Genomic DNA, 24,411 nt, shown 5'->3' with positions numbered 1-24,411 from the left:
GAGTAGACTGGGGCCGTGGAAGGAGGCAAGCAGGTGGGTCTTAAGGCTGTTGATGATATCCAGTTGAGAGATGATGGTGACTTGGACCAGGGTGGGAACAATGGTGATGGAGAGAAGGGGTCAGGTCTGGGGTGTCTTTTAGAGATCATGGAGGGCTCTATCATTGTTCAGGAAATATTTGTATCCTCTGCTCCACTGAAAGACTGCACTTTCTGATTTCACTGGCAGTGGGGTTGGCCATGGGTGGAATCAATGGATGATCTAACAGAGGCCTTATCAGACCTTGGATGTGTCCACCTGCAGCTTGTGTTTCTGTTCTTGTCTATGAGAATGATGACTTCCAGATTGGTGGTGGTGGTACATGCTTCCTCAATCTAGCTTCTGGAGTGAGAAAACACATGCTACAAACCCGAAGTTGACCTTCATCTTGAAAATAAACCCAGCAGAGTCAAACAGCTGTAGTTGCCTCTTTGTGATCTTCATTCAGTAAGATTTGGGGGTTGTTTGTTATTGCTGCAAGAATGAGCCCCCCAGAGGTAGAACTGGTATGATTTATGGATTTAGGGACATGTTGTCATAAATGAGGAAAATGGAGGTGTCAAATAGGACACTATATATCTGCCACACACAGTTGGATGGATGGAAGTGCCAGTTACTACTACTAAGAAGATCAAGAGTTCAATTTTGTTCTTGGAATTTGAGTTACTGTGAGTTGCCAGGTGGAGATACCAAGTACACAGATGGACATATGTGTCTTGGGCTCACGGCAGAGTTCCAGACTGAAGATTTGCTTGCTTGCCCTGCTATCCTGGAAACAATACTCAGAGCCACATGGTTTTTCTTAAACTTCAGTGTGTATCCACATCTTTATAGGATGCTTGCTGAAAAGCAGACGCCTTGGCCACACATATGGCAAGACCCAGAATTTATTGAGAACCTTCTCAGTGCTTCTACAGTGGGGGGTCTGTAGACCACAACCAAGAGACAGTGGTCCAAGGAGGGACATCTCAAACCCAAACAGGAGTGCCTTTTGAGCATCCATCTGTCATTCACCCCAATAGGTTGATGTGCTTTGTTTCTGAATTTCCCCCTGGTCTCTACAGATCTTTTAAATGGCTTCCATCTTCTTACCTTTAGAATTCCAAAGCTTTAAAGGATTTCTCAAAGTAAACATATATAAGGACTTTAGGAAACATAAGATCAAAATATGTTTGCATTTATTTTTATTTAACAAGAAAGTCTGCCTCCAGATGACTGCAAAAGCATTTTAATTAGACAGTTTTGTTTATTCATTTAAGTGGTGGCCATGCTGAGCTGCTTGGGGCTGATGTGTATGTGCTAAAATCTTGTGTTTTCTGCCTTCACCAAGGTGCTTACTCCTGGGCATGGCTGGCCAAGGAGTGACCAGACACACAGCAGTATCCCTGGCTCTCACTGTGCTTAAGTTGTGGCTTGCGCCCACATCTCTGTTGATGCTTGTTGCATAACTTCTTGGAAATTGAAGGAAGACGTAAGTGAGGTCTTGACTCTTAGAAAGCAAACAGCTTAAATTGGATGTGTCCAGGACCCAGAGAGGCAGTGCACACATGCCTCTTGTTGTTTGTCACCAAGAGCTCAGATGTTTTTTGTTGAGAGTCTGAAATCCAAAATTGCAAATTGGTGGCCTAGATGGGTTGATTTGTTTGGAAGATACATTTGAGTTGTGCTCTACCACATTTTTTTTTAAAAAAGCTTTATTTCATTTATTGGAAAGGCAGAGTGACAGAGAGCAAGAGACAGAGGGAGAAAGATCTTTCATCCTCTGGTTCACTCCCCAAGTGGTTGCAATGGTCTGGGATGGGTTAGGCTGAAGCCAGGGGCCAGGAGCTTCCTCTGGGTCTACCATGAAGGTGACAGGGACCTAAGTGCTTGGGCCATCTTCCACTGCCTTCCCAGCACGTTTGCAGGGAGCTGGATGGGAAGAGAAGCAGCCAAGACTTGAACTAGTGCTCTGATATGGGATATCAGCTTCCCCCAACATCAGCACCTCCACAACATATTCCTTTTTTTTCTAAAATATTTATTTATTTGAAAGGCAGAGTTACAGAGAAGCAGAGGCAGAGAGAGAGAAAGGGAGAGAGAGATAGAGATCTTTTATCTGCTGGTCATTCCCTAGATGATCACAACAGCCAGAGCTGCGCCTATCCGAAACCAGGGGTGCAGGGGCCCAAGTACTTGGGCCATCTTCCACTGCTTTCCCAGGCCATAGCAGAGAGCTGGATCGGAAGTGGAGCTGCTGGGACTCAACCGGCGCCCATATGGGATGCCGGCACAGCTGGCTACAGTGCCAGCCCTCACAACATACTCTTTTTTTTTTTTTAAAGATTTTTTATTTTATTTATTTGACAGGAAGAGTTTCAGACAGTGAGAGGGAGAGACAGAGAGAAAGGTCTTCCTTCCGTTGGTTCACCCCCCAAATGGCTGCTACGGCCGGTGCTACGCTGATCCGAAGCCAGGAGCCAGGTGCTTCCTCCTGGTCTCCCATGCGGGTGCAGGGCCCAAGCACTTGGGCCATCCTCCACTGCCTTCCCGGGCCACAGCAGAGAGCTGGACTGGAAGAGGAGCAACCGGGACTAGAACCCCGGGGCCCATATGGGATTCCGGCACCACAGGCGGAGGATTAGCCAAGTGAGCCACGGTGCCGGCCCCACAACATATTCTTAATTAAACTATTTGCCAGCGTTTTAAACTTGGAGAGTTCCTATAAAATCCAGATTTTGACCTCTCTTGGAAAAATGTGAAGATTTGGCAGTGCCAGTTTTTCCATGTAGCAGCAGTTAGCTGGAGGTGAGTAGCAGTTGTCCAAGATAAACAGGGCTGTGCTCATCAGTGTCCACTGGCCCCGTCGCACCTGCTGGGCTTGATGCTGTGGTTGAGTGCTAGTTGCCCTTCATCACCTTTCTCAGGTCTGCTTCTCTTACTCAGCTTACCAGCATGGCCCCCAAGGCTGCTGCATTGCATCCCTCCAGGGGATGCCATTCACATTGTAGTCTAGAGTGGTGCAGTGCTCAGCTGTGCAACTGAACTTGGCAACCCTGCTGGCTCCCTTGGATCAGACGTTCTCAATCTGGCTCTATGAGCCCCAAGGGTCTTTATATATATCCCAGGGCCATTGTAGAGTTGAAGGGGAGGCCCTGAAGGGGAGGTGTTCAATGGACCATCAATCTTTTATCTCTCCTTCGAACAGAACAGCTTCCTTTTGATCTGTTACTTTGGAATGCTGAATGATATTTTGATTTTGAAAAGCAGAAAGTTTCTCTTCTGAAAATTTGAAAAAGATAGCTGCCAAAATTAGCTTTATATAAGGCACCCAAGCTGAGCCCGCTGGGGGTAAAACCATTCAGCTTGCGTATGATTGGCTTCTGGAGCCCCCAAATGCCAAAGCCTTTGCCTAGGATTTGTTTTAATCAGTATGATTTATATACAGTGAGATGCACATGTCTTTAGTGTGTAATTCAATCAGTGCTGACAGATGCATAGACCCATGCAAACCACTCTTCTGCCCCAAATTCTGTTATGCACCTCTCAGTCAGTCCCACCCATCCGTCGAGGGATCCACTGCTCTGGTTTTTCCCTGTAGAGTGTTTTGCATGCTCCTGCACATCCCACAAATGGAATCGCAGCACGTGAAGATCATTGTGTCTGCTTCTCTTGCACAGCTAAGCAGGACATCCTTGAGATGCATCCATGTTGTATGTATTTGCAACTCAATCCTTTTTGTTTCTGGGTAGTATTCTATTGCATATCACAAGGTATTGATTCTCCTGTTGATGGCATTAGGTTTGACTTGGTGGTAAAGTTCTTTATCATGTGGGCTCTGATTTCTTGTTTGACTTTAACCCTTGATTTAAAAAAAAAAAAGATTTTATTTTTTTTTATTTGAGAGGTAGAGTTACAGAGAGAAGGAGAGGCAGGCAGAAATGTCTTCCATCTGCTGGTTCACTCCCCAGATGGCTGCAATGGCTGGAGTTGGGCCAAGCTGAAGCCTGGAGCCAGGAGCTTTTCTGGGTCTCCCATGTGGGTGCAGGGGCCCAACCTGGGCCATCTTCTACTGCTTTCCCATGTCATAGCAGAGAGCTGGATCAGAAGAGGAGCAGCTGGGACATGAACTGGTACCCATATGGGATGCCAGTGCTACAAGCAGAGGCTTAGCCTAGTATGCCACAGTGCTGGCCCTAAGTCACCAAAGATGGTTTGTGGTCCCTCAGTGGGGGTCTTATCTGAGGCCTTTCTCCTCTTTGGACAGTCCGGGTCCATATATGTGCTTCTGTCTGATCAACCACCTGACAAGGCTGTAATTTTTCAAAACCCAACTTAAAGGCTGCTTTCTTGCCCAGATTTGGTGTAATTGTTTCTTAGGCTAAAAATTCATTGCATTGATTATATCTCTCCCAAGCCACTGTATGGTAAGACCATGAACTGGGTCTGTGTTTTCATTCATTTTGTAAGCCTGGTACCCACAGATGGGACAAAGATAATCCTCAGTATGCGTTTGTGGAGTTAATGCATCCTGCTACCCCAAATACCTTATTAGAGCTGAGCATGCCTCGTTGGTGGGTTACATGTCCTCTTCTCTCTGAGAGTAAGAGCAACTCCTAGGGAAGCAGATTGACTTTGGAGAGGCAGGAAAGGGCTATGTATTAGTTAAGACAGGCTACCTCACTGTAAATAGGCATGGAGATGTGAAATGTCTCAAAGACAATAGACACATACAAGGCAGGTGTTCTTGGTTGGTGTGTTAATTCATGACCCAGGCTCCTTTAGGTATTTGGCTCTGCCATCCCTTATGGAAGGTATTCACAAGCTTTATTTCAACTCAGGGTGCCACTGATGTCTTAGTAATTTCTTTCACAGAACCCAATGCTAAAGAAATAAGAAATTCAAATAAGTTAATATTTATACCTTAACAACTCAGTGTCTACATTGATCTTCATGAGGTACGGTTTACTCTTATTATTCAAGAAGGTGTATTCTTTTTTTTTTTTTTTGACAGGCAGAGTGGACAGTGAGAGAGAGAGACAGAGAGAAAGGTCTTCCTTTTGCCGTTGGTTCACCCTCCAATGGCCGCCGCGGCCGGTGCGCTGCGGCCGGCGCACCGCGCTGATCCGATGGCAGGAGCCAGGAGCCAGGTGCTTTTCTTGGTCTCCCATGGGGTGCAGGGCCCAAGCACCTGGGCCATCCTCCACTGCACTCCCTGGCCACAGCAGAGAGCTGGCCTGGAAGAGGGGCAACCGGGACAGAATCCGGTGCCGCGACTGGGACTAGAACCCGGTGTGCCGGCGCCGCTAGGCGGAGGATTAGCCTAGTGAGCCGCGGCGCTGGCCAAGAAGGTGTATTCTTAAAGTTTACTACAGGGGCTGGTGCTGTGGCATAGTGGGTAAAGCTGCTGCCTACAGTGCCGACATCCCATATGGGTGCCGGTTTGAGACCTGGCTGCTCCACTTCTGATCCAGCTCTCTGCTATGGCCTGGGAAAGCAGTAGAAGATGGCTCAAGCTCTTGGGCCCCTGCACTTGCACGGTAGACCCGGAAGAAGCTCCTGGCTCCTGGCTTCAGATTGGCGTAGCTCTGGCCGTTGCGGCCATTTGGGGAGTGAACCAATGGAGGGAGGACCTTTCTGTCTGTCTCTCTCTCTCACTGTCTGTAACTCTACCTGTCAAAGAAATAAATAAAAAAAAATCTTTAAAAAAAGTTCACTACAAACACTGGAATAACGAATCTTGAACCGTTTGCTGCAAGGAGAAATTTGGTGTTGGTTCCTATGAACTTGTGTTCACTATATTTTTGTCAAACAGTTAATATATAGCCTGATTCTATGTGTGTTTCATATCTATTGTTGATTCATTAACAGTGAATACACAGGCCGGCGCTGCGGCTCACTAGGTTAATCCTCTGCCTTGTGGCGCCGGCACACCGGGTTCTAGTCCTGGTCGGGGCACCGGATTCTGTCCCAGTTGCCCCTCTTCCAGGCCAGCTCTCTTCTGTGGCCAGGGAGTGCAGTGGAGGATGGCCCAAGTGCTTGGGCCCTGCACCCCATGGGAGACCAGGATAAGTACCTGGCTCCTGCCATCGGATCAGCTCGGTGCGCCGGCTGCAGCGCGCCAGCCGCGGTGGCCATTGGAGGGTGAACCAACGGCAAAGGAAGACCTTTCTCTCTGTCTCTCTCTCTCACTGTCCACTCTGCCTGTCAAAAAAAAAAAAACACACACACACACACACACACACAAAAACAGTGAATACACAACCAATACCTTCTAAGTCCTGTTCAAATAAAGCTTATCTATCAGATATTTTATCTACAAGTTTGTGTTTGTGCACGGGAAAAAGAGAAATGAGTTTTGGTGAACAGTCAAGAGTCTGCTGTAGGCCTTGAACTTTTCACCTATTGGAAATAATAATTTGATTGTCTTGTATTTCTTTTTTTCCTTTTTTTAAAGATTTATTTTATTTTTTGAAAGAGTTAAAGAGAGAGGTAGGGACAGAGAGAGAGGTCTTCCATCCGCTGGTTCACTCCCCAGATGGCTGCAATGACTGGAGCTGCGCCGATCCAAAGCCAGGAGCCAGCTGCTTCTTCCAGGTCTCCCACATGGGTGCAGGGGCCCAAGGACTTGGGCTGTCCTCTGCTGCTACCCCAGGCCATAGCAGAGAGCTGGATCAGAAGAGGAGAAGCTGGGACTAGAACCAGTGCCCATGTGGGATGCTAGCACTTCAGGCCAGGGCATTAACCTGTTGTGCCACAGCGCCGGCCCTGTCTTGTATTTCGTTATCACCATCAGTCTCTTTTATATAACCTTACTGTTATGTGAAGTTGGGATTCTCAGCCTCAACTTGTAGTTAGATGTTCAGGTCAAAGGTTTGGAATTAGACATACCTGGGACCAACTTGTTCCTGCAGTTCCAGGTTGGCCTGATTTTCCCATCTCTAAAAGGGATTATCTTGGTACTGATGTGGCTCAGTGGGTTAAGCCATTGCTTGCGGTACATCCCGTTTCAGAGTGCTGGTTTGAGTTCTGACTACTCTACTTCCAATCCAACTTTATCCTAATGTGCCTGGGAAAGCAGAGGATGACGGCTTAAGTACTTAGGCCCCTTCCATCCACATGGGAGACCTGGATGGAGCCCCTGGCTCTTGGCTTGGCCTGACCCAGCTCTGGCTATTGTGGCCATATGGGGAGTGGACCAGCAGATGGAGGACCTCTCTCTCTCTCTCTCTCTCTCTCTCCCTCTCTCCCTCTCTCCCTCTCTCCCTCTCTCCCTCTCTCCCTCTCTCCCTCTCCTCCCATCCTTTTCCCTCTCCCTCTCCATTTCCTTCCCCCCTTCCCCTCTCCTCCCCTCTCTTTCCAATCCCTTTTGCCCTCTCTCCTTCCTGTCTTTCTCTGTTGCTCTGCCTGTTCAATAAATAAATAAATCCTTACACAAGTAAAATGCGATATCTTAGGTCAGATTCCTTAGAGCAAACCTGAGTTAGAAATTCCGTTGTAAGTAACTTAGCAAGGGAGTTGCCCTGAGGAGAAACTCAAGAAGCAAAAAGGAAGCAGACAGGGACCGGGAGACTAACCAGGGATCTGGCTGTAGATGGGGATCGGCTTCAGTCTAATTCTGTGCACAACTCCAGAGTGTCAGCTGCATCCCAGAGTTTGTTCCACTCTAACACAGGAGCAAAGTTCTTGGTTTTTTTTTCCCCACATGTCAGTAGTTGGCTCTGGGCCTGTACAGATTGGTACAGAGAAGTAATGCCCTGAAACCGCTGGGCAGTGTAGCTCCGGCCATCCAAGAGCAGTCACCGGCATCAGCCGTCATGGCCACAGCAGCAGGGGACCAGGTGGGGCCCTGGCAGCGTCTGCTTGGAGGGATACAGGAGGTGATGCATGGGGATGGCTCAGAGGGTGCACAGTAAGCATTCAAAGTGGGTCATTACCTTTGGCATGTGTTGTCTCCAGCTTACTCCCTTCACATCTAAACTCAGATACTAGACACATGGCGTTCAAGACCGAGAAGCTGAAGTTTCTGAAGGAAAGCTTTTGCTTGGACATCTGGGATGTGAAAATAGCCAGAAAGGGGTCAGGCAGCCGCCCTCATCTCGGGTGGCTTCTTTTTGAAGTACAGCTTCCTTGTTGGCTGGTGACACAGACTCCAGATGGCCTCACTGAATTGGGGAGTGGGGCCCGGGGACCTGCTTCTCCTCTTCTTTCTCTGGCTGGCCAATTAGAGGATCAGTGAGCGCAGGATCTGAGAGACATTCCTGCTACTCCCTGGGTTTCCTTCCTTCTCCTGAGACCCCCTAGGGTGGATGGATGCGTTTGCCTAGGAATCTCTTGCAGAGCGTCTAATACTGCAATGCCACAAACTTGCCTGAGGCAAAAAGAAAGCAAAGCAGTGGTTGATGCTGGGGGCGGGACATGTGGATTCCTTGAGAAGTGGTATGAAGGAGCTTCCGGGGCGATGAGGATGTCTGATGTCTTGGTAAAGGTGGGGTTACATGGGCACTGTGCAATGCTAATAAAGTTGTCTAGTTAAGATTTGTACATTACATTCCAAGAAAATTTTAAATCAGATAATATAAACAGAGATATGGAACTGTAGTTAATGAAATGATGAGTGTGCTGAAATATGTAGGGGAAATATCCTGATGTCTAGAATTGACTTTGAAATGCATAGTGACAGGTATACATTGATTGATGTCATATGTCACATGGCTACTAAGTGGTGGGATCAGGCTTGTAAGCACCATCTTTCACATCCTTGAACAGTGATCTTTTATCGATCCCTTAACCTACAGCAGGCATGACGTTAACCCTGTTATGTGCACTGTCTCTGTCTGCAACCATCCTAGGAGTCAGTTGTGATTCTCCCCATTCTCCATATGCTGAGAATCAAAGGAGTTCAGTCGCTTTATCAGTCATTCATTCAGTTGAGGAAATCTATATGCCAGGCACTAGGCAAGGGGCTGGTGATGCTCTGTGAGCCAGCTGGTTGGTTCCCATCTTCTGAGAAGGTAAGTTTGCACTGGCATTGTCAACTAAGTATTCAACTATAATCATGGTGTATGCTACAGAAATGGAATTACACTTGATCTTGGCTACAAGGCAGTGATAGAATTAGAAGGACCTATGTTGGTGTCTAAGAGGGACACAAAACTGGCCTTGGGCTGGTACGTTTCCCTAAGGCGATACACTGAGCTGACATCTGAAGGAAGAGTTAGCCTTGGCAAGTGCAGTACATTCCAGTTCGAAGGAATGCCATGTGCAAAAACTATGAAGTAGGAAAGATTTCAGGAGAAAGGCCAGTGGAAGAGATGGGAGGGTTGCTATAAAGTGGGGTAGAGCAGTAGGCAGCCATCAAGTCCTGAAGGGTCTCATGCATCTTGAGATGCTCTGAGACTTCAGCCATAAGTCACTGGGGAATCATGGAAGGGTTTCAATCAGAGGAAGAGCAGGATCTATTTTGCTACAGGTTATGTAAGTTAAAAAAATGACCGAATCCAGATTTAGACCCAAGTCTCTCTGCCCTCAAAGATTTTGTTCTATTCTCCTGTTTTCCTAAGCTTGATGGGATTCCAAACTTCTCAAACTCTGATGTGTTTCCAAGAATTAGTTGTTTTGGACATGCATAAAAACACAACCTGTTCAACTGGCATGAAAAATCTTCTCCACTGCAGGCAGAGGACATTACAGCAACCTGCAGCCACCACTTAGAGTGACGGAGGATCAAAAGTTGCAGCATCAGTAACGTTCTCTGTGGCAAGGCTAGTTAATGGGCATCAGATAAGCTGATTTCCAGTCTAGAGGTGTTTTGGAAGGACAATATGTTGGTTCTGGCAAGGAAAAGGAAGAGAAGGGCAGTCAGGAGTAGTTGCTTGGCATGTTCTTAGCACACTACTTTATGCATATTTAGACGACGTTTGGGAAGAGGACTCGGAGGATGAAGGGTGGGTTTCTTCCTTTAAGTTGTCTCAAAGTGGCTATAGGAAAAGTCTAGCTTTTGATGGCTCTAGGAGAGTCCCTAGTGACCAGAGGGAAGATCATGATGTAGTCCTGGCTCAGCGGCAAGCTGGTGGCAGTCCAGGAACTAGAAACCGATTTGCTTAGATGCAGGTCAGTGTGTTAATTATTTCTAATATCAAGGCCAAAGGCATAGTCAGTGGTGAGGCCACAGGGTGGACACAACTAGTTCTGGTCTTTTGGAATTGGGGAAGGTGTTCTGGTCTTATTCTAAGAGCCTTAAGAAGCCACTGGAAGACTTTCATTGTGGCTGGAGGGTAGGGTGGGTGAGGCATGAATTGGTAAGACTTGTGTTTTACAGAGATTTCTGGATGCTTGATCTGGAAGGGGTTGGCGTGATTATCTGGGTGTGAGACAATGTTGATCCAACCTCATATCGAATAGATGCTGATAAATGGACAGTGTCAAGAAACATCCAAAAATCAACAGAAGCCAGCAATGCTTTAGTTATGAGATGGGAGACAGAGATGTATCAAAGATGCCTCCTGGATTCTGGATTGGGCAGCTGAGATCTGTGGAGGGGAGGTGCTATTCCTGAGATGGAGGGACGCAGTTGTGGGGTTGGTGGCAGGAAGAGAGGGTCACTAGCTGTGTGAGGCTTGGGTGTGTAAGTCTGGAGTTCAGAAGAGAGATCACTGTTGGAGATTCATGTTTGGGAGGGTTATAGGACTGATGAGATCAACTGCTAACGAAGGGTAGAGAAGAGGTGGGGTTGTAGATGAAAAATATCTAAATTTGTAAAGATCCTGTTCTGTACCAGGTCATCTTGCAAGCGCTGTATGCAGGGATGCCCACTGTACCACTGAGGGAAACGGGTCTCAAAGAAGTTGATGCACCCAACACAAGTCACATAGCTAGTATGTGATATCAGAAGTGGGATTTTGAAAAAAGTTTTTAAATTTACTTTAAAAATCATTTGTTTTGATTTATTTGAAAGGCAGAGTGGAGGGTGGAGGGAGAGAGATAGAGAAAGTAAGATAAAGAGAAAGAGGTAGGTATGGAGACAGAGTGGGAGAGAGAGAGATCAATATTCCATGTGCTGATTGAGTCCCTAAATGTCTGTAACAGCTGAGGCTAGAATCCCAGAACTCAATCTGGGTTTCCTACTTGCGTGGCAGGGACCCAAGTGAACTGTGACGTCACCTGCAGCCTCCCAGGGTTTGCCTTAGAAGGAAGCTGGAGAGGAAACGAGCTGGGACTTGAACTCAGATACTCTGCTATAGGTTGTAAGCATCACCAAATGGTGGCCCCAAAAATGGGACTTAAATATTTAAATCCAGGTCATTTCCTTTTCTGTTCCTAGGAGGCGAGCTTCCTGCACTCAGTTGTTCCCATGAGGATCCTAGGGTTGGTTTTCACTGGAGAGATCGGGGCACTTTCTTGTCTCAGCCTCCAGCAGACTCATGGTATGTTCCGATTGGCTAGGACCTGGGATATTTGCCAGCTGGTCAACCCTTGAAACAGCCCTGGTGTTAACCCTACCCAGTGCCCTGGCTAGAGAATGGAGGAGGGGCAGGGCTATTCCCAGAAGCAGCTGAAATGGACACCAGCAGGGACCCAGAGCAGGAGTTCACTACAGACAGGCAGTTTGCTCCTTGGACACCAACCTTCCAGGGGCTGCTGCCTGTTTGGGAAGGCATCACCACCACATGGCCGTTCTTGGGTGACCTCGAGGGTCTGAAACAGTGGGAGGCTCTTATTTCAGAGAGTTGAGCACAAAATGCTGGAATCCTTTTCGACTGCAAAGTCACCCACAAAGGCATATGTCGCCCCGCAGCTCAGGCTACAGATGGGCAACGAAGCGTGTGCACACACACACATGCACACATGCTGAGAGACCGATTTCAGACGAGCTTTTATTAGCTAGCATATCATCTGTGCAAAGAAGAGAGACTCACATTCAAGCATTTGCATGTTTTAAAGGAAAGAAAAGTATGTCTGCCAGTCCTGCGCAGCAGTGGTCTCGGTCACTGGGTCGGTACCTTTACTCCAAGTACTGTCCCTTAGCTTGTGTTCTAAGTATGAAACGGGAGGGATCAAACCACGATCCATCAGCAGTGAGAGTCTGGAGCAGGGACTTTGGAGAGAAGGGTCTATACCTATCAGCCCAGGACACTTGGTCAGTATTTATTGAGCATTTATTCCCTCTCTCTCTCTCTCTCTCTCTGTCTCTCTGCATCATGCTAAGAACAAAGAGGACACCAGTGAAGCGTGACACAGAAACTCTGTCCTCAGGACTTTGGGGACCTATTCATTTGTTCATCAGATGTTATGTGTCTGTCTTGTTTGTGATGGTATTGCCCGTGTCTCTCATGATGCCTGACTCATGATAGGTGCTTAGTGAATATTTGTCGGGTGAAGAAGTGGGGAAAGAAATGAGAAGGTGAGCTGAGTTTGACGCTGTGATGGATATTCTAGGAACCTGCTTTCCAGTGTTGGTAGCTCGTTAGGGAGACGTAGGCGCCCACTATAGAAACTGGCGTCCCCTCCCCCAGCCTGGGTGTCCACACCTGGTGGAGGACCCTTGGCCCCTCTCAGGTCTTTGGATCTCACCTTTCCTTGTTTCATGATCTTCTTTCTCCTCTGTTTCTCTTCCACCTCTCGAACCATTCAGCTCAGGCTACTCGCTTCTCTAACTGTGGGTGTCTTCAACTTTAAACTTCTGTTTTTTTTTTTTTTTTTTTTTTTTTTTGACAGGCAGAGTTAGACAGTGAGAGAGAGACAGAGAGAAAGGTCTTCCTTTTCTGTTGGTTCACCCCCCAAATGGCCGCTACAGCTGGCGTGCTGCACCGATCTGAAGCCAGGAGCCAGGTGCTTCCTCCTCGTCTCCCATGTGGGTACAGGGCCCAAGCACTTGGGCCATCCTCCACTGCACTCCCGGGCCACAGCAGAGAGCTGGCCTGGAAGAGGGGCAACCTGGACTAGAACCCGGGGTGCCAGGACTGCGGGTGGATGATTAGCCAAGTGAGCCGCGGCGCCGACCTTCAACTTTAAGCTTCTTCTATTCACCTCCTCCTTATCTTCAGTATGCTTGCTGCCCCAGAGTCCACCCAGGTCGATGAGCTCCCCAAGATATGTTACATCAGGGGATGTTCATGGTGTACTAGTCACATGTCTGTCTATTCTAGATACTAGAGACAAAACAATAATCATCACAAACTTAGTCCTTCCTCTCAGTGAACTCTAAACTCTTTCCATTGAGCTCTTGACTTGTGTAGCCAAATGTATACTTGCTATTAGATGTCCAAGAGCAAACTAATTTTCTTTTTGTCTTTATTTTTTATAGAAAGCTTTTATTTAATAAATATGCTTCATAGATACAATTTTGGGATTATAGCGGTTCTTCCCCCCCATACCTGCCCTCCCACCCCCAAACCGTCCCACCACCTGCTCCCTCTCCCATCCCATTCTTCATTAAGATTCATTTTTAATTATCTTTATATACAGAAGACCAACTCTATACTAAGTAAAGATTTCAACAGTTGAGCACACTCGTTTTCTCTCCCACCAGACCAGCTCTTCCTCCTGTTTTATGTATCTTCGCAGTTGGCTCCTCTCAACACTCAGCTCCCCAAAACCAGAGACTCTGGAGACTCCATACTCCTCTCTCTTCCCCAAACTTCCACACCCGATAGGTTTCTAGTCCTACAGTTTCTAGATTTCACATGTCTCTGTATCAGCTTGCTGTTCTCCTCTGCCCCACGTAAGTACATGTTATTTCTTATATTTATTGCCACAGCCTCCATATTGGTCCCCATTCCAACTTCCTCCCCACTGCAGCTGGAGAGATTGAAGACCCCAATCACGTAACATTTTTTCATTGCTCAGAAATCTGAGTGTGTCCCACTGTGTTATGATGAGAACCACACTTTTTCCAGGGTATACTAGGAGCTATCGTGAATCATCCTCTGAGTGTCATTCAGCAGTTCTCACATCGTCCGTGCAAGTCTGCTCCTGTTCCCTGAGTGTGCCTGACCATGGCAGCCTGCTATGCTCTGCCTATGGCTATATATCTTCTATACAGCTTTTCCTGATGGGCCTCTGCATTGAACTGGCTTCTTCCTTCTTAGAATTCCTCTTGAGCCTTGTCATCTGTACCTACAAGCGCTTCTTATTGCTCATACTTGTTTACATTTCTTTCTTCATCAATATCACATGAAAAGAGCAGCGTCTTAGTAGTCCCCGTGCCTAGCACTTGTAGGTGACTGCAGCAAACACTACCAGTGTCCTGACCTTACTCCTTCTTCTTTGCGACTCCCTGTCTCTCTACCTGTTGGCTTTCTCTGGCCACTAGAGTTTGACAAGGATGTGACTGGAGCAGAATGGAAGTGTCATTGAGTTGATGCTCTAAGGATATTTGGTGAATGAATAATGTTTTTAAAAATATGTTAAATAAGAACAGGCATAGGTTGATGACTAGCTCTGTTCCCTTGCTCCTTGGGACAACTCTGAGATGCTTTTTCACTATCCCCCAGAGGCTCTAAATGCGAATATGTTTCATTGTGACATCCATAACCTCAGGAATGCACTGTCCTCATGTCATGTTCCCACTCCTGTACTGGAACTTCTGGAATCTTCCCCCAAATAAACCATTGCTTCCAAATCTTTGTCCCAGTGTCTGCTCCTGAGGGGACCCACGTAACACAGATCCTTAAGTAGAGCTTGATGACTGACTGAATGTACTAAATGAATGAACGTAGGTTGTCTGTAAGACAGGGGTGAGCAGCACAAGACCGCTTGTAGATGCGTCAGCAGTCTTGAAGCTGTTGAGCATTTGCTGTGTTCCAGGCTCAGTTCTCGGTATTTGTGCATTTGTCCCTTTTTTCTCACTTGAGCATCACAGCAACTCATGGTAGACAATGTTGTTATGTTAGCCCATTTTTCATGACTACAAGGAAGTGCCTGAGGAAGGCTAACTTTATAAATAAAAGAGGTTCATTCAGCTCAGAGTTTGAAACGTCCCAAGAGCCGGATGGAGGCTCTTGCAGAGGGCCTTCTTGGATGGCCGTGCAGGCCCGTGTGCAGGAGCAAGCATTCACATCGACAAGCAGGCAGCCAGAGAGCGATTCGGGGCGCAGCTCCCTCTTATAATGACTGGATTTCATGAGTACCTAGGGATCTCACTACCTTAATTCCTGCTACCCAAGTACCTACAGATCTCCCACAGGGCCCTGCCAACTCCCTCCCACATTATTATCCTGGGCACCAAGCTTCCAAAACCATGAAGCTTTGAGGGGGACTCTCAAATTATATCCAGACCATGGCAATGGTGATCTTGCTTTACTTACAAGGAGGTAGACTAGGACACAGAACTGTTAAGCCCAGGGCCTCTAGCTGGAGCTGGAGAACTGGGAGTTGGCTCCGGGCAATCTGACTTTGAGCTGGGTTCTGAACCACTGTGGCTTGTACAGGTGGTGAGATTTGGTCTTGGTCTTGACTGACTGGATGGGATCTGAAGGACATTCTGGGAAGGTGGGTCCGTGGGAGCCAGGGCTCGGAGATGGAAATACATAAGCCTTACTCAGGCTCCTAGACCTTGGATGAATCTTGATGTCCACAAAAGTCTTCATCCTGCATCCGTACCACTTCCTCTTCCATTTCCCCTGCCTCCCAGCTTGTTTTCAACATCACGGGGCTGGGGGCAGGGGGAGGCCACAAGGCCAAAAGCTGGAACCAGAAGCCTCCATAAAACCCAGTGTCAGTGGCTGCAGCTGCAGGTTCTCATCTCTAGCTCTACTAAGTGTAGCTGGAGTTTATAAGAATCTTGCACTCTAACTTAGAGTATCGCGGGACCCTGGAGGGCTTCTCTCCAAGGCTGCAGACTCAGATTCCCAGAATGTCGGAAGGTAACTGTGGTGTGTGTGCCTGTGTGGAGGAGGCAGGCAGCACCCTTTGAAGCCCAGTGGAAGTGGGGGCTCAGTGGGGCTGGTTTGCCCTTTCTATGAGAAAGAGAAGCCAGAACCTCAATTTTTTTTTAAAAAATGAACCATCCCCCTTTTTAAGGAATCAATTTTGAAATGAAAACCACTTTGTAGACAGGCATTGAGGAGGTCAAAGAAAATGCTCTTTATGCAGCCCCCAGGTGAAGCCCCCTACCCTAGATAATAGACTATGGTACTGAAGCCGGATCTCATGCATGGAGAATCCTAGCTTCAAAATCCCCAATGCCATAGGTTCTTAGACCTTACACTGTGTCTTAGGGTCCTTGAATCATTGAATCACTAAAGTAATAGACACAGAATTTAGCTGGTAGCTCAGGCACGTAGAATCACTTAAGCAGAAAATCAGAACCATCAGCATTATAGTTTTTTTTTTTTTTGAGTCTGAGTCTTTGACTCGTTAACCTCTAAGATCTTAGCATCAAGCACTATCAGAATCAGGCTCCTTCTGTATCAAATGTCTGGCTTTTAGGAGATGCTAGTTCAATACGTACACTTGCCAAGTCTCTGCTTGAGCAAATCCAATCCCCCTTCCCCCTCCTCAGGTGTTCCTGTTAATTTCTTCCAAAAATATTTTTATGGAGCAGCTCATCTGAGCAACAGTGAGCCAGAGAGGTAAAGAGCCAGCAGAAATGCAGCGTACATTCTTGTGCAGGTGCACAAGGAGTCAGCACATGACACATGACTTGAGCCAGTGATCGTTTCTAAGGAGAAGGGAGACAGTATTACTGCAGGAAGTGACAGTGGGGTGTGACAAGATGAGGCCACTCTAGACAGGTGTTCAGGCGGCCTTCTCTGAGGACAGGACCTCCGAGAGGAGATCTGAGTGAGGAGAATGAGTCACCCATGGGAAGATATGAGGGAAGGGAATTCTTGGCACAGGGACAGCAGGTGCGACAGGGACACACTCATCTGATGAGGTATAAGAAGGACACCAGCACACCCGTGAGTGGGAGGCAGATTGGGAGAGCCTACACCATGTGGCCGGGCAGGGGTGTGGCCTCTTTTCATTTCAAACACATGATGTAAAAGTTCTGGCACATCTGTGTTTAACCCTGTGTCTCCTACACGGTACTTGCAAAGTGTTTCTGCATGCGATGATCAGGTCACAGGGCATGATGGGGAGGTCAGAGCTGCCCCTGACCACTGCATCGTAGCGGGTCTGCAGTTGAAGTTCCTCGATGCTTTTTTAGCATCTGCTCCCATCTGCCTGTAATGCTCACACTTCACCACTGCCTGTGACAACCCCTCCTTCCAGGTCCTGCAGTGCCCCGTCCTGTGTCACCATCAGTCGCCGTCAGACAGGGAGGAGAAGACAACTTTCAAAAGGGGGTGTGAGCACTGTGGCAGCCTCTGTGCTTTGCTATCTCCATGGTACCCAGGCAGGGGGACAATCTAATTAGGTTATTTTCGGCATCCCGGAGGGAGGAGGGTGGAGGGAGATAGGAAGAAGGGGACCTGCCTGTCTTGCTGCCTCTGTCTGTCTCTCCCTCTCTAAGCTATTATTGATTAAGCAGTCAGAGGCTAAGGAAGCAAGGCCTTGCCACCACCCAGGCCTGGATCAGAGGAGGCTTTCTGGCAATGCAGTGGGTCTTGTGAACAGCATCAGGGACCCCGGAGCTGGTGGACTTCCAAGTGCCCGGCACTAATGAGCTCTGAGGCCCGCGGCCTTGCCCAGGCATACGTCCCCTACAGGCTGTTTGTCCTCGGCTGGGACTGGCTGCCACCAGCTTCCCCTGGAGTGATGGACCCAGAGACAGAGAGGCTGGCTTCCCTTTGTTTCTTAGCCTGGGGCCTGTGTTGGCCTTTCAGGCACTCGCCTGTGATATCCGGAGCCTTGGAAGCAGGCTGAGCTTTCGTTTGCCTGGAGCATGTGGCCGGTGGCTCTTGGCAGGGACTCAGTGGAAGTCCACCTGACTCTAAGTTGTGACTGGCTGGGGGTCGTGTCCATTTTGTGTATACCTTGGCCTGGCTGCTAGCACATACCAGGTGCTAAACATTTGCTCCTTAAACAATCTGCCCGGAGGAAGGCCGGCTCTCCAGGGCTGCTTTCTTTAACCTGGAATGCTCCAATTTCAGATCCATTATTGGCTCTTGCATTCCCCAGTCTGCTGGGCCTGGACAGTAATGTGGTCCCATGACGTGAGGCAACCATCCATACTTGTAACATGCAGGAAAAGTGCCTGCCCTGTGATCCGTATCCATGATCACATTCAGCCTTCAAAACAACTCAGTGAAGCTGGGAGTTTTCTCATCCTCATATCACAGATGAGAAACTGAGGCACAACAAGGTTAAAGGAACATTCCCAAGATAAAACAGATGGTATAGAACTGGGGCTAAAAAAAATCTAGGTTTTCCTGACCCCAGAGCTACCCTCGCAGGTAACAAATATCAGTGGGATTCTTGGCTTAAGGATTCCACAGCATCATTAACGGGTTAGTGTAAAGTGTGAGTTTCAGAGACAGTGCATCTCTTAAAATCATCTGACCCTCTTTCCCTCTTTCTCTTCTTCTTCTTGGGCACACTTGTTAACATCTTCCGACAGCATTTTGGAAAGGGCTGCAAGGAGGTAATTAAATAGAACAAGTGATAATGTCCTTAATGAATCCAATTCACTCTCTTTCATTTGTATTTATTTCCTTGTGTTGGTGATAGCTCCAACAGCAGGTCTGTAAAAATCAATCCCCGGTTGTTCCTTGTGGCTCCAAAAAGAGCAGGAACCCCAAGCAGGCTTTTTCTAAGAGAAGCTCATGATGGCTGACTGCTTTGCACCAGTCTGAGATGTGATGTTGCCTCTCACTACAGAGGGCTGGGGTGGGAGCCAGAGGGAAGGCTGTCTCTCTCTCTCTCTCTCTTTCTTTCTCTCTGTCTCTCTCTCGCACCCTGATGAATCACACCTCCCTATGGGACTTTGTCCTTTTGTTTAAAATGTGACGAACTCACAGGATGTCAAAGACACCCTTCTGTTGTTGTGCTGGTGCTGTTTTCCTTTTCACCCACTGTTTGCATATTTGGTCTGTGTTGGCTGTCCTTTGGAGGGGACGCCTCACCTATGTATTTCCTTCTCTTTTATTTTATTTTATTTTATTTTATTTTATTTTATTTTATTTTATTTTTTTGACAGGCAGAGTGGACAGAGAGAGAGAGACAGAGAGAAAGGTCTTCCTTTTGCCGTTGGTTCACCCTCCAATGGCCGCCACGGCTGGCGCGCTGCAGCCGGCGCACCGCGCTGATCCGATGGCAGGAGCCAGGTGCTTCTCCTGGTCTCCCATGGGGTGCAGGGCCCAAGCACTTGGGCCATCCTCCACTGCACTCCCTGGCCACAGCAGAGAGCTGGACTGGAAGAGGGGCAACCGGGACAGAATCTGGCGCCCCGACCGGGACTAGAACCTCGTGTGCTGGCACCGCAAGGTGGAGGATTAGCCTAGTGAGCCGTGGTGCTGGCCTTGTATTTCTTTCTAATCCGCTCAGTGTCTGGTAGAGGACTGGACATGAAGAAGCACTTAACAACTGGCTGCTGTGTTCACCAGCACTGCTGCCGACATAATCAAGGCTTCCATTTTTCATCATCTGTGTTCAGAATAGATTTCCTGCTTCACAGCCAGGAGTCAGCACACGATAGCCCTTGTGCCGAATCTGGCCCTCTGCCTTTTAAGAAGAGTTTATTGGTGCACAGCCACTCTCATTCATTTACATATTGTGCCTAGCTGCTTTGGTATTGTAGTGACACAGTGGACTAGTTGGAATGGAGACTCCAAGACTCTGAAAAGTCTAGAATGTTTGCTCTCTGGCCCTTCCACAACAGCCTGATTTATACACATGTGCAGTGTCTTTTCATTCTTGAGACAACCTTGACAAGCAACGTTCCCATTTTGCAGATGAGAAGACCTAAGGTCAAGGACATTAAACAGCTTGGCCAACTGATGAGTGCTATATCTACATTTGAACTCAAGTCTAATGTTCTTTACATAGCTACGCTTCCCAATCCCCCATACTGCAGAACATTAAGAGATTTAATTATTTTCATCTTTATTGTTGAACCAAATCTTATGAGCATCTGAGGTTGATCCTGTTGGGGGGCTACATGGTGACTACCAGTCGTCAGTTGTACCACAAGGATGGCTTGATGTCTGGGTAGTTGGGAGCTGTTAACCTCTGCATTGATATGTAGATTCTCTCCTGGAGTTCAAGGGTGTCTGGAGCCGCTGATTTGTCTACAACCTTTGAAATCTTGTGCCAATTTCTTTATTTTTTAAATATTGATTTATTTATTTGAAAGTCAGAGTCACACAGAGAGAGGAGGAGAGGGAGGGGCAGAGAGAGAAAGAGAGAGAGAGAGAGAGGTCTTCCATCTGTGGTTCACTCCCCAATTGGCTGCAATGGCCGGAGCTACACCAATCTGAAGCCAGGATTCAGGAGCTGCTTCTGGGTCTCCCATGCGGGTATAGGGACCTAAGGACTTGGGCCATCTTCTACTGCTTTCCCAGGCCATAGCAGAGAGCTGGATTGCAAGTGGAGCAGCTGGAACCCGATACAGCGCCCATATGGGATGCCAGCACTACAGGTGGCAGCTTTACCAGCCACGCCACAGTGCCGGCCCAGCCAATTTCACAAATACAAATTAATTTCTTTAGCTTCTCAGTCTCAGATGGCTTCAACACTCATGGTGTTTTCAGCTGCAAAGGAAAGCTCACTCCGAGTGTTCTTCCACACGTGGGTATCCAGAGCTGTCTTAATCTTTGGCCACTGTCTGTGCAAGGGAGGAGAGGGTGAGTAGTCAGTTCACATGTGTATGTCAGAGTGGTTGGCTGTGTCATGTGAGTGACCACAGAGTAAATAAATATTTTAGACTTTCCGGGGTCATAGAGCCTGTGTTACAATTAGTTTACTATGTCATTGCAACATAAAAACAGTCACGGATGATACTTTTAGATTTTGGGGATCCAGTCTCTTAGTTGTTGATGGAATTATCATTTAGGTTTATAGTATGGACATCGTGTAAGCTGGCCAGAATTGTGGCTCAGTGGGTTAAGCCATTGCTTACGGTACATCCCATTTTGGAGTGCTGGTTAGAGTTCTGGCTACTCCGTTTCCAATCCAACTTCCTGCTAATGTGCTTAGGAAGATGGTCCAAGTTTTTGAGCCCCTGCCACCCACATGGAAGACCAGGATGGAATTCCTGACTCCTGACTTTGGCCTGGTCCAGACCCAGCTGTTGCAACCATTTAGGGATTGAACCCAGGGGATGGAAGATTGATCTTTCCCTCTCTCCCTGATGCTGTGCCTTTCAAATAAACAAAAATAATCTTAAAAAGATCTGGTAAGGCTAATTCACCAAACCCAGACACAACACATTTCATTTTGATTACTGCTTTATTTTTCTGATCCAAGACTCTCTTTATATGGATAAATCTTATAAAAGTATTGATTCATATTTTAAAGGAAAAAGCTTTGTGGAAAAAAATAAATTGAGGTGAAATCAAGACCATCTGGGAAAATTAGGAACACGTTGTGGAATGTTTGAGGCACATTTTGAGGCTATTTAAAAACAGTCTTAAGGGCAGATTTGACCTAGTGAGCATTCCAGGGTATTAGGAGTTTCAAAGCGTGTTTGGTAGAAGAACAGGAGCCTGTGAGTGTATACAGCTCTGCTGGTGACCCCTTTCCTTGGGAAACTTTTCTCTTTAGAAGTATTGGCTTCTGGGATTCCATGTGAGGCACTTTTCCCTCTCATTCTTTTATTATCCTATCATCTCAGCCTTCCGTGTTAGAATCATGACCCAAATTTTTCAGACAAAAAATTGTCGAGTAATTTGCCAAACGTCTCCTAGATCTGACTACGCTGGAGTTCCTATATAGATCTACCTCAAACGTCTTTGCTCTTTGAAAATAATATCGTCAATAATTATAGCAATAATTGACCAATGTCAAGCGCCAACCACGTGCCAGGCACTGTGCTAAGCACTTCCCACAGATTTTCTCACTGAGTCTTCAGAATGGCCTTATACATTATGTTAGACATTAGACCCATTTTACAGATAAAAGAAACTGAAGTTTAGAGCAGTTATACAATAGACTCAAGGTCTCTCAACTTGTACACTCCAGACAGGACTCAGACACATCCTTGCATGATTCCAGTGCTGCAAGGTCATCAACTCTGCTAACTTTTGTTCTACTCTGATTCATACGTTCAACCCAGAATATCTTGACCCTAGCTAGGGACACACACGCCCAAGCCTCTCATTCAACAGAAGACCAACTGGAACCAACTCTTTCCTGTCATCTCTTCCCAAAGGAGATTTTTGTCTGCTTACTAGAGAAAGCTCTGGACTTAGTCTTCTTGCTTATGCCCACTAAGACCATTCATTCTTCCCAAAATCCTATGCTGTATGCTACCAAGGGGCTCAGAGCTCTGACCCTTGGCTGGACGGGGCAGCCGCTTCTGGAGCCTTGGCTAGGTCAGCCTTTGCTCCCCATCCTTTCTGCCTATTGGAAGCACTGCCGTTTGTTACAGCTTCTCTGTGGGGAATGTGTTTTGAACCATGACGACCTGGATCCCTTTATCATTCATCCCCTGCACACAAACTCCTGGTCCCACATATGGAAATCTGGACTCCAATTTGAATTTAGTCTCACTCAGGTTGACTTCACTTCCTGAGAAAGGCATGACAATGTTCCATGAAGACCAGTTTCTTGGCGATTCCCATTTCTGGCTTATTCTTTTATCTTTCTCTTCTGTGGCTCTTAGTCTGTCTACTCCACCTCCTAGCATTTGCCCAGCACCCAAATCCTCCACTTCATAAAAATCCTTTTCACGTCATAACTTTGAGCTAGATGGAGGAAAGGAAAGGGTTCTTAGAGAATGAGAGGGTGGCTAGAGAGAAGGGTCTCAGGTGGTCATGTGGAGACTCTTGGAGCTTTGCCTCCTTCCCAGTCATTTCCAGTCCCAGAGCAGCATGGCAGCTGGAGATGTTTCCAAAGTACAGAGCTGTTTAGCATTCTTTATTTCCAGTTACCAATCAACTTTGATTATGAAACCTTTAATGTGCATGAATATCACTTGGTGAGTTCATGAAGGTTCAGATTCCAGAGCATCTATCCTCAGCCTGATTCAGCAGCAGTGGATTGCCTGTATTTGCCAGAGGTGGTTACCTGTACTTCCAAGAGCTTCTGGGTAATTTCTAATGCTGTTGAGTGGAACTTGGGGAAGCTTTGACCCACAGGAAAAAAATGCAAACTCCTTAGTGTATGTATTAGTCTGCTTAGGCTGCCACGACAAGATATAACAAAACATCATAGGCTAAGTGGCTTCAGCCCGTAACATTTATTTCTCATAGATCTGCTCAAGGCCCAGAACCAGGGTTCCAGCAGACTCCTTGTCCTGTGAAGGCTCTCGTCCTGACTGGCAGAGATGGTGCCTTCCCACCGTGTCCTCATATGGCTTTCCCTCAGTGAGAGTGAGCTCTCTAGTGTCTCTGCTTATTAGAATTCTCTTAGTCCACTTTCTGTTGCTATAACAGAATCTCTGAGACTGGATGATTTATGGAGGGCAGAGGACTGAGTGGCTTAAGAAAGAGAAATGTATTTTCTCACAGTTCTGGAGGCAGAGAACTCCAAGATGAGGTGGCCACGTGTGCCGAGAACTCCATGTTGCATCATAGCGTGGTGGGAGTGCAGAAGAAGAAGAGGGTGTGAGCAGAGGAAGCAAAAGAGGAGGAGGAGTGGCCACCCCCTCCCTGGAAAGGCTTGCATTCCCTTTAAGGAGCCAGTCACCTCTCAACCCTGTTATGGGGCAATCACATTTCATTGTCGGTTTAGGAAGGGATAAACCATATTCAGACCACAGCAGGTGCTAACCCTTTTGGGTCTGGTTCCACTCTTACAAGCTCAGTGAATCTTAACTACTTCCCAACAGGGCCCATCTTCAGATCCTGCCACAGTGCAGAGGAGAGACACAAATATTCAGTCTATAGCAGCATGGCACTCATGTATCCACATATGAACTCCTCGTATCCTCTGTGTCTCCACCATTCCTTCCTCTTTACCTGACATGATATGAACCAACTGTGCACATGACACTAGACTTCGGATATTCAGGAGGGGCAGGCTCCCAGACATTTGCAGTCAGGGTCTGCACTGGATACGTAGCGTTCCATCACCCCCCCATCTCTGAGGGAATTACAGAGTGGGACCCAGAGTCTTGCTGTGTTCTTAGCTGTAAATATCCAACATGTCCCTAATCCTGGGCCTCCCTACTCACTGGCAATGGCACAAGAAGTGCAGACATAGAAAACAAAATGATGACTCTACTCCTAGGTCAGATTGAATGTGGAGGACCAGGCAGATGCTGACCTTGTTTCCTCAACCTCATGGACAACGATGAGGTCGTTGCCCCGCTATCTCCAAGACAAGGTTCATGAGTGCCAGGCTCTG

The 24,411-nt window shown here is 47.3% G+C and overlaps 1 protein-coding gene across 7 annotated transcripts in view; it reads left to right on the top strand.

Moving 5' to 3' along the window:
* The window catches only part of SHISA9 (shisa family member 9), a 346,359-nt gene that overhangs the window by 91,680 nt on the left and 230,268 nt on the right, over positions 1-24,411 (top strand). The window contains exon 3 of one of the 7 annotated variants that reach the window (XM_089321830.1): positions 11,342-11,444. The exons of the other annotated variants lie outside the window; for them this stretch is intronic. Coding sequence (XP_089177956.1) covers positions 11,342-11,444 — 103 coding nt within the window. The remainder of the gene's footprint in view (positions 1-11,341; positions 11,445-24,411) is intronic. 7 annotated transcript variants of the gene reach the window in all.

This window comes from Oryctolagus cuniculus, chromosome 19, assembly GCF_051225735.1.
Source record: "Oryctolagus cuniculus isolate XC-2025 breed Fujian yellow rabbit chromosome 19, ASM5122573v1, whole genome shotgun sequence".
Taxonomy (NCBI): Eukaryota; Metazoa; Chordata; class Mammalia; order Lagomorpha; family Leporidae; genus Oryctolagus; species Oryctolagus cuniculus.
This window is presented reverse-complemented; position numbering and strand designations above follow the sequence as displayed.